The following is a 14,476-nucleotide window of genomic DNA, read 5'->3' as shown; positions in this document are numbered from 1 at the left end:
GACACCATCAGATTAGGCCTGAATAAAGACTGGGAGTGGTTGGGTCATTACAAAACCTAAACCTAATTTCCCCCATACTAATTTCCCCCTACTGTTACTCACACCTTTTTGTCAACTGTCTGAAATGGACCACTCTCATTACCACTTCAAAAGTTATTTTTCCTCCCTTGGTATCCTGCTGTCAAGGCAACTCTCATCTTTTCATGTATTTATACCTGCTCCTGTATTTTCCACTCCATGCATCTGATGAAGTGGGTTCTAGCACACAAAAGCTTATGTCCAAATAAATTTTTTAGTCTCTAACATGTTGTTTTTGCTGATACAGACTAACATGGCTACCATTCTGAAATGTGATCTAATTATTTTGTAGATGCTAACTCCTGTTCCTGTCATGTAATGCTTCCTTACTGTATTCTACTGACTCAGAGATCAAAAGGGAAAATTATCATTTAGATAGGACTTGTGGTGTAATAATATTATTGTCCTAAACTCTCCACAAAGCTTGTAAATCCACATAGTAAACTACCGTGAACTTTCTTGATGGTTTGAATGGCTATTGCTAACCTTGTTGTTTGATAAAGGACTCATTGAAAAGAGAACAAACTGTCAGCTTGCTTTCATCAAAGCCCATGTGGTGAAGTTAACTGTGAGCGTCCAGCTTACTTCAACTATAAAGAAAGCTTCAGGTCTTATCCTTTTCATATCAGATAGGCTTACACTTTGACAGGAAAGACCTAAGCCACAAGATTGAGATCTCCAGATTTACTCAGTATTACCCCAGAATTCTCATGGAAGAACTGGAACAAGCTCTACTCCTGAACTGCCTATTGGACTATAACCTTTTAAGTTGATTCTAGAAAGATTTTTACAAATCAGCAGCCTCACCATCTCTCCTATGAAACTGACCTAAGGACTTTACACATATCTGTATGTATACTGACCTTTTAGCTACAGCAACTGTCTTCTTTCTTTTTCCTTTTTATTATTAAACCTTTAATTTTTTAGTTACTAAAGGCTTGGCATCTGTGTGATTATTGACTAAGATCTGAAATTCATATTGACCTGGGGATCAGTGTCCAGTCCTTTGGGACTGGTGAACCTAACATGTGTCAGCTCTTCAATAACCTCTCACTGTATTATACATGACTGTTTAGGTGGGAGTCACCAGCTGGAATGCTTTGAAGGGACTGTGTTTGACTTCTTGGTAACCAGTGCAGCATTCCAGAAGCTGTTTTGTTACTGGCATGGTTCCATTGAAGTAAATGAGGTCTTTTTACCAGCTTTAGCTACAGGTCAATTAACTCCCCAACCAGTTACAATCCAGTTCCAGTTTATAGTGTAGATGGGGTGATAATTGTGTCTGCAGTTCAGATTAAAGTTTTGCACAAGTCCCATCTTCATGATTTGATACCGTGCCACATGGGGAATTATTAGTTAAATTGGAAAAGATGAGGATTAATATGAACATTGAAAGGTGGGTAAGGAATTGGTTAAAGGGGAGACTACAACGGGTCCTACTGAAAGGCGAACTGTCAGGCGGAGGGAGGTTACCAGTGGAGTTTCTCAGAGATCAGTTTTGGGACCAATCTTATTTAATTTTTTTATTACTGACCTTGGCACAAAAAGTGGGAGTGTGCTAATAAAGTTTGCAGATGATACAAAGCTGGGAGGTATTGCCAATTCAGAGAAGGATTGGGATATTATACAGGAGGATCTGGATGACCTTGCAAAGTGGAGTAATAGTAATAGGATGAAATTTAATAGCGAGAAGTGTAAGGTTATGCATTTAGGAATTAATAACAAGAATTTTAGTTATAAGCTGGGGACGCATCAATTAGAAGTAATGGAAGAGAAGTACCTTGGAATATTGGTTGATCATAGGATGACTATGAGCTGCCAATATGATATGGCTGTGAAAAAAGCGAATGCGGTTTTGGGATGCATCAGGAGAGGCATTTCCAGTAGGGATAAGGAGGTTTTAGTACCATTATACAAGGCACTGGTGAGACCTCACCTAGAATACTGTGTGCAGTTCTGGTCTCCCATGTTTAAAAAGGATGAATTCAAACTGGAGCAGGTACAGAGAAGGGCTACTAGGATGATCCGAGGAATGGAAAACTTGTCTTATGAAAGGAGACTTAAGGAGCTTGGCTTGTTTAGCCTAACTAAAAGAAGGTTGAGGGGAGATATGATTGCTCTCTATAAATATATCAAAGGGATAAATACAGGAGAGGGAGAGGAATTATTTCAGCTCAGCACCAATGGGGACACAAGAACAAATGGGTATAAACTGGCCACCAGGAAGTTTAGACTTGAAATTAGACAAAGGTTTCTAACCATCAGAGGAGTGAAGTTTTGGAATAGCCTTCCAAGGGAAGCAGTGGGGGCAAAAGATCTATCTGGTTTTAAGATTCTACTCGATAAGTTTATGGAGGAGATGGTATGATGGGATAATGTGATTTTGGTAATTAATTGATCTTTAAATATTCAGGGTAAATAGGACTAATCCCCTGAGATGGGATATTAGATGGATGGGATCTGAGAAACCCAGGAAAGAATTTTCTGTAGTATCTGGATGGTGAATCTTGCCCATATGCTCAGGGTTTAGCTGATCACCATATTTGGGGTCAGGAAGGAATTTTCCTCCAGGGCAGATTGGAAGAGGCCCTGGAGGTTTTTCGCCTTCCTCTGTAGCATGGGCACGGGTCACTTGCTGGAGGATTCTCTGCTCCTTGAAGTCTTTAAACCACGATTTGAGGACTTCAATAGCTCAGACATAGGTGAGGTTTTTCGTAGGAGTGGGTGGGTGAGATTCTGTGGCCTGCGTTGTGCAGGAGGTCGAACTAGATGATCAGAATGGTCCATTCTGACCTTCTGAAAGGTGTCCACAAATGTTTGTCATTCCTCCTTCTAAGCAGGCATTTCATTGCCCTTTCAAAACGTTACATGAATGAAGAATAGAAAGAGAAGATAGGAAGGTTCCAACCTTGACAGTGTCACTTTACTTCTTGAGGCTGCAAGTTCCTTTTTAGGAGTGTAGTGTGAATTTCTTATGTGGTTTCAGATGAGCTTTATACAGTGTAAAATGGATTTATTTGGGGTTTGGATCCCATTGGGATCTGGGGGTCTAGGTGCTGGAGATAGGTGACCTGCTGAGCAGTTTTTGGTTGACGTCTGCAGCTTTGGGGGCATGGCCCGGATCCTGGGTCTGTGTTGCAGCAGGCTAGTGTGTCTGGCTCAGCAAATCAGGGTTCTGGAGTGTCACACTGACAGGGAAAATGGGCTCAGAGGTAATTCCAGCATGTCAGGTGACAATCCCAAGGGGATGACCAAACTCATCACAGATGCTTTTGTGAAACTCAGTTTTCCAGGCTCCTACGGCCTCTGGAGATGCAACTGAAAACCTCACCTTAAAGAAAGGAGATCTGCAAGTCATTATCAACAATATGTCAAAGAGGCTGTGAAAAATCAGACAGAGTTTGTATTTGGAAGGAGAGGAGAAGAATAAGAATAATGGTAAAGAGGGTTCATTTCTACTGGGATTGATGGCCTGTATCCCAGAATGGATACAGCAAGAGATCTAACCAGGAAATATTCCCTCAGCCCTTGTTCCTGTGGTTGTATGATTATTTTGATGTGGTGCTATCTATTGTGTCTCACGTGTGCAATTAAAGGAAAAACCTGTAACTTTGAAGTGGGGAGTAAAAGAGAAGTGAAGTATAAGAGAATCAGTTTCCATGACAACTTCAGTCCTTGTCCTCTTTGGTGTAATTGCCAACAGGTCAGATAATTTGTGCCATTCATAAGGGTGATTTAGTGGTGTTTATATCCAACCCCTAGGAACTGGACTGAATCTCAAGAACAGATTTATCACAGGTTTTGGAACAGCCACCAAATGGTAACAATATTCTAGTTATTCCAGAAATAAGAGAGAGTTTGTTTTTGGAAGGGGGAGAATAAAAATAGTGGTAAACAAGGTTGTTATACACCTGGACTAAAATTCTTTGTCCCAGGATGAGTAATAACATAGATCAATAGCAATACAATAGTCCCCTCACACACAGCATCTCATGCTAATCCTGAGCTCAGTGAGACCATTGCTAAGAGTAAACAGGGATTAAGGAGAAAAATGAGGCATAAGGGAATTCAGTTTCTAGGATACTTTCATTTTTTATGCTTTCTGATGAAATTGCTTACAAGACAGTGCCTGCTACACTGGTGATACTCAACCCGTAAGAACTGGATTGAGCTTAACCAATTGTGACCGTGGTCACTGGAGGGGCCACACTGAGATTGCTCAATCAGGGCAAACTGTAAAGAATGGGGCAGACATTCCCCAGAACTGGTGTCTATTTTTATACTTAAATTCACCAAGCCAGCACGAAACAATACCTTACTAAAAAGAACAAGGAGTACTTGTGGCACCTTAGAGACTAACAAATTTATTTGAGAATAAGCTTTTGTGGGCTAAAACCCACTTAATTGGATGCATGCAGTGGAAAATACAGTAGGAAGATATATATATATACACACACACACACACACGCACACACAGACACACACACACAGAACATGAAAAAATGGATGTTGCCATCCCCACTATAACGAGAGTGACCAGTTAAGGTGAGCTATTATCAGCAGGAGGGAAAACAAAAACAAAACAAAACAAAACAAAACAAATCCCCTTTTGTAGTGATAATCAGGATGGCCCATTTCCAACAGTTGACAAGAAGGTGTGAGTAACAGTAGGGGGAAAAATAAGCATGGGGAAATAGTTTTACTTTGTGTAATGACCCATCCACTCCCAGTCTTTATTCAAGCCTAATTTAATGTTTGCATTAAATGTTTGTCCAGTTTGCAAATTAATTCCAATTCAGCAGTTTCTCATTGGAGTCTGTTTTTGATGTTTTTTTGTTGAAGTATTGCTTCTTTTAGGTCTGTAATCGAATGACCAGGGAGATTGAAGTGTTCTCCGACTGGTTTTTGAATGTTATAATTCTTGACGTCTGATTTGTGTCCATTTATTCTTTTACGTAGAGACTGTCCGGTTTGGCCACTGTACTTTGCAGAGGGGCATTGCTGGCACATGATGGCATATATTACATTGGTGGATGTGCAGGTGAATGAACCGGTGATGGTGTGGCTGATCTGGTTAGGTCCTGTGATGGTGTCGCTCGTGTAGATATGTGGGCAGAGTTGGCATTGAGGTTTGTTGCATGGATTGGTTCCTGAGTTAGAGTTACTACGGTGCGGTGTGTAGTTGCTGGTGAGAATATGCTTCAGGTTGGCAGGATGTCTGTGGATGAGGACTGGCCTGCCTCCCAAGGCCTGTGAAAGTGAGGGATTGTTGTCCAGGATGGGTTGTAGTTTACTGAAGATGCGTTGGAGAGGTTTTAGCTGAGGACAGTATGTAATAGCCAGTGGGGTTCTGTTGGTTTCATTCTTGGGCTTGTCTTGCAGCAGGAGGCTTCTGGGTATACGTCTGGCTCTGTTGATCTGTTTCTTTATTTCCTCATAAGGTACTGTAGTTTTGAGAATTCTTGGTGAAGATCTTGTAAGTGTTGGTCTCTGTCTGAGGGGTTGGAGCACTTCCTAGACACCACAGTGCAAATAAGTGATGGTCACGTTAACATCACCCTAAACCGAAAACCCACCGACCACTATGCCTACCTTCATGTCTCCAACGTCCATCCTGGACACACCACACGATCCATTGTCTACAGCCAAGCACTGAGGTACAACCACATTTGCTCCAACCCCTCAGATGGAGACCAACATATATATAGTTAGTTCCCTTAAAGGAAGTGCCCTGCACAGCTCTGGGCTACTCCAGCCCCTACCCTGCCTCTTTCCCAGGGTCCTGCCCCTGCTCCGCCCCCACCCCACCTCTTCCCACCCCTGCTCCACCCCCACCGCGCCTCTTCCCGCCCCTGCTCTGACCCAGCCTCCCCCCACACACACACTCCCCTGAGGACTGCAGGGCTGGGCCTCCACTCACTGGCTGGGGGAAGGTTCCCTCCTGCCCTCCAAGCCAGCACCCCCCCAGAGGCCTAGGGCCAGTCCCAACCCCTGGAGGCCTGGAGTGCCCCCACCGCCGATGGGGGGGCTGCATAGGGCCCCAGAATTGCTAGGGACAGCCCTGAGTCTTGTGTCCAGTTTTGGTCCCCCTCTCCCCCCCCCGAAGGGATGTGCACAAATTGGAGAGAGTCCAGTGGAGGGCAACAAAAATGATTAGGGGGCTGGGGCACATGACTTACCAGGAGAGGCTGAGGGAACTGGGATTGTTTAGTCTGCAGAAGAGAAGAGTGAGGGGGGATTTGATTCTACCTGAAGGGGGTTCCAAAGAGGATGGAGATAGGCTGTTCTCAATGGTGGCAGATGATAGAACAAGGAGCAATGGTCTCAAGTTGCAGTGGGGGAGGTCTAGGTTGGATATTAGGAAACACTATTTCACTAGGAGGGTGGTGAAGAACTGGAATGCGTTACCTAGAGAGGTGGTGGAACTCCATCCTTAGAGATTTTTAAGGTTCGGCTTGATCAAGCCCTGGCTGGGATGATTTAGTTGGGGTTGGTCCTGCTTTGAGCAGGGGATTGGACTAGATGACCTCCTGAGGTCTCTTCCAACCCTGATATTCTATGATTCTATGACAGGCCCTCAAGTCCCCTCCAGCACACATACAGGTAGGGACACACCCAGCTGCAGCCACACACAGATGTTTAGATCAGCTCTTCATGGGAAGGTACAGCTAAGGCACCTCCCAGTTCCTAAGGCATGCACTCCCCTATGGAGTGTAAGCCCAAAATTATACTGTCTTGCACTGCACAGAGAACTGTATAGCATAAGCTCATGAAATTTGACCCCTCCCTCAATTTGGAGAGGAATATACATAGCTTTCTGCTCCAAGTTATGACTCACACACATGCTGGTTTTAGCCAAAACAAAAGAAGTTTATTAACTACAAAAGATAGATTTTAATTGATTATAAGGGAGAGCAAACAGATCAAAGCAGATTACCTAGCAAATAAAAAATGCACTCTAAAGTTAATATACTAAAGAGATCAGATATGAGAAGCAAATTCTCACCCTAACTATGGATTTAGGCAGTTTGCAGAGATTTTTGAGGGTAAGCTGTACTTGCTTCCTGCTTAAAACCCCAGGTATTCCTTTCACAGCTTAGAAATCCCTCTATCCTGGGTTCAGCCCTTCTCCCCCAGTCCAGTCATTGTTCCTCAGGTCTTTCCATCAATCTTTTTGGCCAGGGAGTCAGTGAAGAACCAACAATGATGTTGTGCCCCTGCCTTAAATAACATTTACATATGGCGGGAACCCTTTGTCTCCCCTCTTGATTCCTGTCAAGGTTCCTTCCCCACTCTGAACCCTAGGGTACAGATGTGGGGACCTGCATGAAAGACCCCCTAAGATTATTCTTACCAGCTTACATTAAAAACTTCCCCAAGGTACAAACTTTGCCTTGTCCTTTAACAGTATGCTGCTACCACCAAGTAATTTAAACAAAGAACAGGGAAAGAGACCACCTGGAGAAGTCATCCCCCAAAATATCCACCCAAGCCCTACACCCCCTTTCCTGGGGAAGGCTTAATAATAATATCTTCACCAATTGGTACAGGTGAACACAGACCCAAACACTTGGATATTAAGAACAATGAAAAATCAATCAGGTTCTTAAAAGAAGAATTTTATTTAAAGAAAAGGTAAAAGAATCACCTCTGTAAAATCAGGATGGTAAATACTTTACAGGGTAAGCAGATTCAAAACATAGAGAATCCCTCTGGGCAAAACCTTAAGTTACAAAAAAGACTCAAAAACAGGAATACACATTCCCTCCAGCACAGCTTATTTTACAAGCCAAAAAAACAAAAGAAAATCTAACGCATTTTCTGGCTAGATTACTTACTAACTTTACAGGAGTTGAAAGGCTTGCATCCTTGATCTGTTCCTGGCAAAACTATCACACAGACAGACAAAAGCTTTTTCCCCCACTCTATATCTGAAAGAATCTTGTTCTCTCATTGGTCATTTTGGGTCAGGTGCCAGCAGGGTTACCTTAGCTTCTTAACCCTTTACAGGTGAAAGGATTTTGCCTCTGTCCAGGAGGGATTTTATAGCACTGTATACAGAAAGGTGATTACCCTTCCCTTTATATTTATGACAGTTCCCATGCCTGGTCAGTGGAAAAACATTGGTATTCCAAGATGGAGTCCAGTACCAGGTGATTTGGTCACATGCCCCTGTAGAGATATAGCAGCCATGACTTGGAGGCTGTTTGTAGCATCCTCAGGCAGGCTTCCCGATGGTTTCAGAGCCACCACTGGGAAGGCTACCAGTCACTGGAGGCAGGAGATAAAGTGACTCACTGTCCTGGATACCCGAAGGACACTCTCTCTGAAGGAATATAAATCCACACCATGTTGAAGTCAAGCACAGGAGTTTATTATGCACAGAGCTGGTGGAGTGTTACCTTGCTAATCAGGCTCAGAGACACTGTCAATCAACTGATTACAATGGATTATATGGATTTTCCGTGGGCAGAGGGAAATGATCGGGTAGGCAGACCCCTGGGCAGGTTTAGTAGCAAGACAAGATAAGAACAGTAGCCAATGGTCAAAGTTTACATAATGTCTCTGCCCATAGTTTCAGGTTAACAAGTAACACTTAATTAATACTTCAATAAAATGTATTAGTATAATATATATATATATGTTGAATTCAATTTGCGGTCCATAGGAATGAAGCAACTCCTCTGATTGTCCAACAGGCACATATCTAAGGGTAAAAGCAAAGAAACATTGAAAAGTATATGACAAAGTTTGTCTTTCAAGTTACTTGTCTGTGTTTTTAAGACAGGCATTGGTCCCTGGGAAAAGGAGGTGGGAGGAGGCCATATCTTATACTGACATGCTTGAACCTTTCATAAACTCAAGGTTGGTGTGTGGGAAGAACATCTCCCTTCAGAAGAAACGAACACAACAGAAACAGGGCTTGTTTGTTCTGATTGCAACTTTGAATAAGACACAATAACTGCCTCCAACATCTGGTGTTTTGCTGACCAGGCATATCTTAGCAAAAGCAAGGTTATCTTTTGTTTATTTTGCTTCTCTTATCTAATTACTATTTGCTAGGCCTCTAACCTCTTGACTAAACTCTGGACTTTGGGTCTGTAAAAAGAGCTGATACAATCCAGATATCAGGTTATAACATCAGCAATGGATTTTGATCCTTCACTCTCTCTCTCTCTCTCTCACACACACACACACGGAATGAAGAAGTCCAAACTCTGATGGTTTGTCTAGAATGGTCTTCCCAGGAGAACTACATTGGACCAACTGGGTATAAAGTATCTTTTGTATGATCAATGTTCATTTTCTATCCAGAAGGCATAGTGTGTGCATGTGGGTTTTGACACCATAAAGTCCATTTCCATTCATGTAGTTCTGATTGTCCAGGTATTTTCAGATCACTCTGTCTAGCTCAGAGGTGGGAAAACTACGGCCCATGGGCCACATCCGGCCTGTGGGACCATCCTGCCCAGCCCTTGAGCTCCCCACTGAGAAGCCTAGCTCCCAGCCCCTCCCCTGCTGTTCCCCCTCCCCTGCAGCTACGCCACTGCGCAGGCAGCGCTCTGGGTAGCAGGGCTGCACGCTCCTGCAGGGCAGTGCAGCAGTGTGTCTGGCTCCCGCTGAGTGGTGCGGCGGCCAGCATGCTGATACATGGTAAGGGGGCCGGGGCCGGCAGTTCCCAGGGGGCAGTCAGGGGACAGAGACCGGGGGGGGGCAGTTGGATAGGCGTGGGAGTCCCAGGGGGCCTGTCAGGGGGTGGTTGGATGGGTCAGGAGTTCTGGGAGGAGGGGTGGTCAGGAGATGGGAAACAAGGGGCATTGGATAGGCGTGGGAGTCCCAGGGGGCCTGTTAGGGGGTGGGGGTATAGATAGGGGTCGGGGTAGTCAGGGGACAGGGAGCAGAGGGGGTTGGATAAGGGTGGGGGGTCCTGGGAGTGGATGGTTAGGGGACAAGGAGCAGGGGAGTTGGATGGGGGGGATTCTGAGGGAGGCAGTTAGGGAGTGGGAAGTCAGAGGGGGTGGATGGGGTGGGGGCCCTCCATACAGTTTTGCAACCCCAATGTGGTCCTTGGGCCAAAAAGTTTGCCCACCTCTGGTCTAGCTTTTGGGTAGATGTTGATGCCTTTCATATGCCTAAATTTTAATTTTCACTCTTGTCCTTCTGAACAATAAGATTCTACTGGAAAAAACATTTTGAGATTTTCAGATCAGTCTAGGGAATTTAAAGGCACACAAATTTGAATGGAAGATGTGTGTCTAAATCCTCCTAGATCACCATAAAAATCTCAGGTGTTATCTTTATGCACTGACAGAGACATGGATTAAGATGTAATCAGCAAGTCCATTATCATTTATATTTGCTACACAAGGCTAAATTTCCAAGAGTGCAGTTTTACTTTGAAAGGTGAGTATAAAAAGACAGCTTCTTACTGAATGCACCTGCTTCCTTTGGATATTTAAAGCCATGTCCCCTGGCCTTAGGAATAGAAACAAGTTGTGGATTTTTTTGTCCTGTTCACTCAGCAGAGACAGACCAGCCCTGGGAAAGGGAGCTGGATTTCTTTTCATCATTGACAAAATTGTTCTGCAGAGCAGATATGCACTTAGTATCATTTACCCCAAACTTCCTCATGTTAATATCTGTTTGGATACAAATAACTTCATCATTTTACTTTCCCAGTGACCATCAGTAAAGTTACTGTGTGATTGCCACCAAAAAATAAATAAATAAGCTCCACTACCTTATGTTGGTGGTCTATTGATATCTCCCATTGTCGGTCCCACTCTATTCATTGCATCACCTGTGCTCAGAAAGAGAATTGGCCTATATCTCTGAAAGGTCTCTCAATGCAGACTCTTTCTTCCCAATTGACTGTCACTAGCCATGTTGCTGATAGGAAGAGAGAGAAGCAAAGATGCTTGTGCTACAAGCAGAAGAGGTAAGTGCTAAAGAGGGAACTAACTTCTTCTTCTATGCATAGTTTACTTTTTATTCTCCAAAGTGACATTTTGGTGATAATGCAACTCATGACTGAAGCTACTTTGTTAGATGTTCAGATACCACAGGGATAGGTGAGGTATAAGAATCTGGACAGTGTCCTGCATAATATCTCATATTGTCTATATTTTCTCATCTGTAACTTTAATTTTTTAAGCCTCACTTCTTTAAGGAAGCCACAATGTCTGCTGGAGTGAATTCCTCTTGAAGAAAATTACTGTTAGATGCTTTCTCAGAGAAGGTTAACTCCCTTCTTACTTGGACAGAGGAAATATGGATGTGAGTGGCAGTGTAAATGTGAGCCAAGAGCTACAGGAGGGGCAGAGTTCTCAGCTCACAAAGGGTGACTGTCATGGGGCCCCTGATTTGGGTGAAACTTCAGCATAGGTCATGCCCCCTTTTTTTGCTTAACTGTCAGGGAGCACAAAGCAAACCGCAGACACTGGCTGTGTAGGTCATCTGGCTTACTGGGAAGTGTAGGCAGAGAACTGTGCAGCCTGGAAAAACCCCTATCTGCAGCGAGAGAGTTGGAATTTTCTGCCGAATTTAAACACTAATTTAAAGGTTGGGATACTCGGAATTTTGGTTAATAACTAAAATAATTTCAGAAAGTGTTTTCTTCTTTGATCAGTCCAAATGAATTACCTGTACTTACAAACACTCAAGCACATCAGTAATTCATCTGGGCTACTCATTTGAGTAAAGATAATGTTGTGCAAAGCATTTGCAGAATTGGGCTCTATTGGAACACAGACTGAGATTTGAATAATTTAAATTTAATTTTCCTTCTCTATGTTACTAACAACTGAGATGATGAAAACTCAGTATTTTAGGATCTAACTTGCTTCCACTATAAATACTGCTTGTTCCTATTGTGCACTGATATAAATGTTAATATCTATAATATGTTTCAGTTAATTGGAGGGAGAAACAAACCAAACCCCATATTACGGCCCGATTCTCAGTCAGCCTAAGGCTGGTTTACACCAATCTGAGAGTGCAAAGACATCTTAAAGTAGATGCAAATTTCATCCACACTCACTTAAAAATCCCTTTACAGCACCAGAGTTGTGTAAGGTGGTCCTACTGTAAATGAGAATCAGTCCTATTTCTCAAAAAGAAAAGGAGTACTTGTGGCACCTTAGAGACTAACAAATTTATTAGAGCATAAGCTTTCATGAGCTACAGATCATCCGATGAAGTGAGCTGTAGCTCACGAAAGCTTATGCTCTAATAAATTTGTTAGTCTCTAAGGTGCCACAAGTACTCCTTTTCTTTTTGCGAATACAGACTAACACGGCTGCTACTCTGAAACCAGTCCTATTTCTGTTAGCAATTCAGATTGTGACATCATGTACAATCTACTCCTGATCCACATGTTGTAGCACACTTGTCTCATTTCACAGTGGTGTACGTCCCACATCTGCATTCCCACATCTAATCCAAACTCTCTGGAATTTCTCAGGTTTCAGAGTAGCAGCCGTGTTAGTCTGTATTCGCAAAAAGAAAAGGAGTACTTGTGGCACCTTAGAGACTAACAAATTTGAGCTGTAGCTCACGAAAGCTTATGCTCTAATAAATTTGTTAGTCTCTAAAGTGCCACAAGTACTCCTTTTCTTTTTGGAATTTCTCAGTATCACTGAGTACTTGACCACCTCCCCAGGAGAGTCTGTTTCTGTGTCTCAGTTGCTCTGGCTGTTACAAAACTTGCCCTAATGCTGTATGGTCAGGAGCAGTGGGAATCCCTGTGGCCCAGAGAAATACAGTGGATCTCTCTGGTACACCAGATAACACACCTGGTGCTCTATCTGCTAGGAGGGTGCAGCATGCACTGCCTTCCAAGGCTAGCCAGTTCCTTCCCGTCCCCTTTCAGAGCCTTACACTGCAGGGCATGCTAGAAAGGAGCAGTCACTGCACTGAGAAGAGTGCAGGGTCTACAATTTTTGCTGGCCCCTTATGGAGGAGACACAAAAGCCAGCACACATATTACATCCTCCTTTTACCTTCTTGTGCAGCCTCAAAACCTTTCCCTTTGCCTGAACTTTTCCTTGTGCCAAACACTATCCCCTTAGGCCTAGACAAGCAAGATTCCAGGAATGTTAATAAAGCTGAAGTCTCAAATATCAGAGCACAAAGCAGTGGTTCCCAGGGATTGGCCCCGATCCCTGCAGCACTCCTTGCTCTTTCTGAACTGAGCTGGTAGAAACCAGGTGCCAGATGGTGTAAATTGGACTATAAATCAATCATCAATACACTGATTTATACCAGCCAAGGATCTGGGCCCAAGTACCTGGACTTGGGCTTCTGCATGGTCACATTGAACTCTAACTCCTGGAAACTGAACCTAGTCTCTGGAGAACTCTCAGCACCCTGTGGCAAGAGACAAAGACTGAGAATTGATCCCAAGCCTGCTGCTGGACTGTGCAGAGTGCTAACCCCTACGACATGCATCTGGTCATAACAGAACATGACCATAATGTTGTGAAAATCCTGTATTCACCTCCACATATAAATCCTGAACCTGCAGTTCTGCAGAAACAAGTTGCCTCTTTAAAAACCAAAGCACAGAATTTACACAGACAGATGTTGCAAAGAGAAGTAAGTGGTGGGTAGATGGGTGAGAAGGGAGGCAGAGGAAGAAAGAGAGGGGGACTATTAGTCAGTCAAAAGGGAACATTTTTCTTTTTTAACATCCTGTCAGAGGAAGTTCTGGGCCACTCTGCTCTGATATCCGGGTTGTGTCATTTGTATCTACCAATGCATTAAAAAGGACAGATCTTGTTCCTCGCTCATCTGCTGCAGAACCTTGAATGTGCCTTAACTTTTTGACTTGAAATATAAGCTTCCCTCTTCACCAGCTATGACAGAGGAAATAACATATGCGGATCTGGAATTTAATAAACCGTATGCACTGGAAAATATCCCAAAGTCTGCTGCTCCTGAGGAAAAAGGTACAATTTCTAAGGGGCTTTTTTAGTTATTGTGCTTAAATTAGGTGGACTGGGAAGTACTGTCAACCTAATCTTAGGCAGAATGGGCCAAATTCACTCCTCTAAATCCATTACTCTCAGTAGAGTTACACCAGTGGTGAATTTCTCCTTTTGTTTTATTGTCATTATTAATTAACAGAGGCGCAGAAGCATGCACTGTGCAGTTCAAAGCATGGAGGGAGATGTCCCTCCCCTGAATATTTTTATAATGTAAGGACCCCTGCAAACACTAACTGCTGAGAGCACTTTCTACCATGAGTAATCCTATTGACTTGAATGGGACTACCCATGGGAGCGAGCAGTGTGCAAGGTAGTGTTTGTGGGATCATGTTCTAGAGTAGAGTTTGCGAGTCTAGAGGACATATTGTGCCATCCATGGGGATTTTGGCAGAATCAACCATGGCAGGATG

General features: G+C 43.4%; 1 protein-coding gene across 2 annotated transcripts in view; it reads left to right on the top strand.

Annotated features, from left to right (window-relative positions):
* The window catches only part of LOC119850046 (C-type lectin domain family 12 member B-like), a 51,198-nt gene that overhangs the window by 18,598 nt on the left and 18,124 nt on the right, over positions 1-14,476 (top strand). The window contains exon 1 of one of the 2 annotated variants that reach the window (XM_043513855.1): positions 13,794-14,027. The exons of the other annotated variant lie outside the window; for it this stretch is intronic. Coding sequence (XP_043369790.1) covers positions 13,937-14,027 — 91 coding nt within the window. The 5' untranslated portion in view covers positions 13,794-13,936. Of the gene's footprint in view, positions 1-13,793; positions 14,028-14,476 lie in introns of those variants that run through there. 2 annotated transcript variants of the gene reach the window in all.

This window comes from Dermochelys coriacea, chromosome 1, assembly GCF_009764565.3.
Source record: "Dermochelys coriacea isolate rDerCor1 chromosome 1, rDerCor1.pri.v4, whole genome shotgun sequence".
NCBI lineage: Eukaryota > Metazoa > Chordata > Testudines > Dermochelyidae > Dermochelys > Dermochelys coriacea.
Note: the sequence above shows the minus strand (reverse complement) of the source record. Positions and strands in the feature narration are given on the sequence as shown.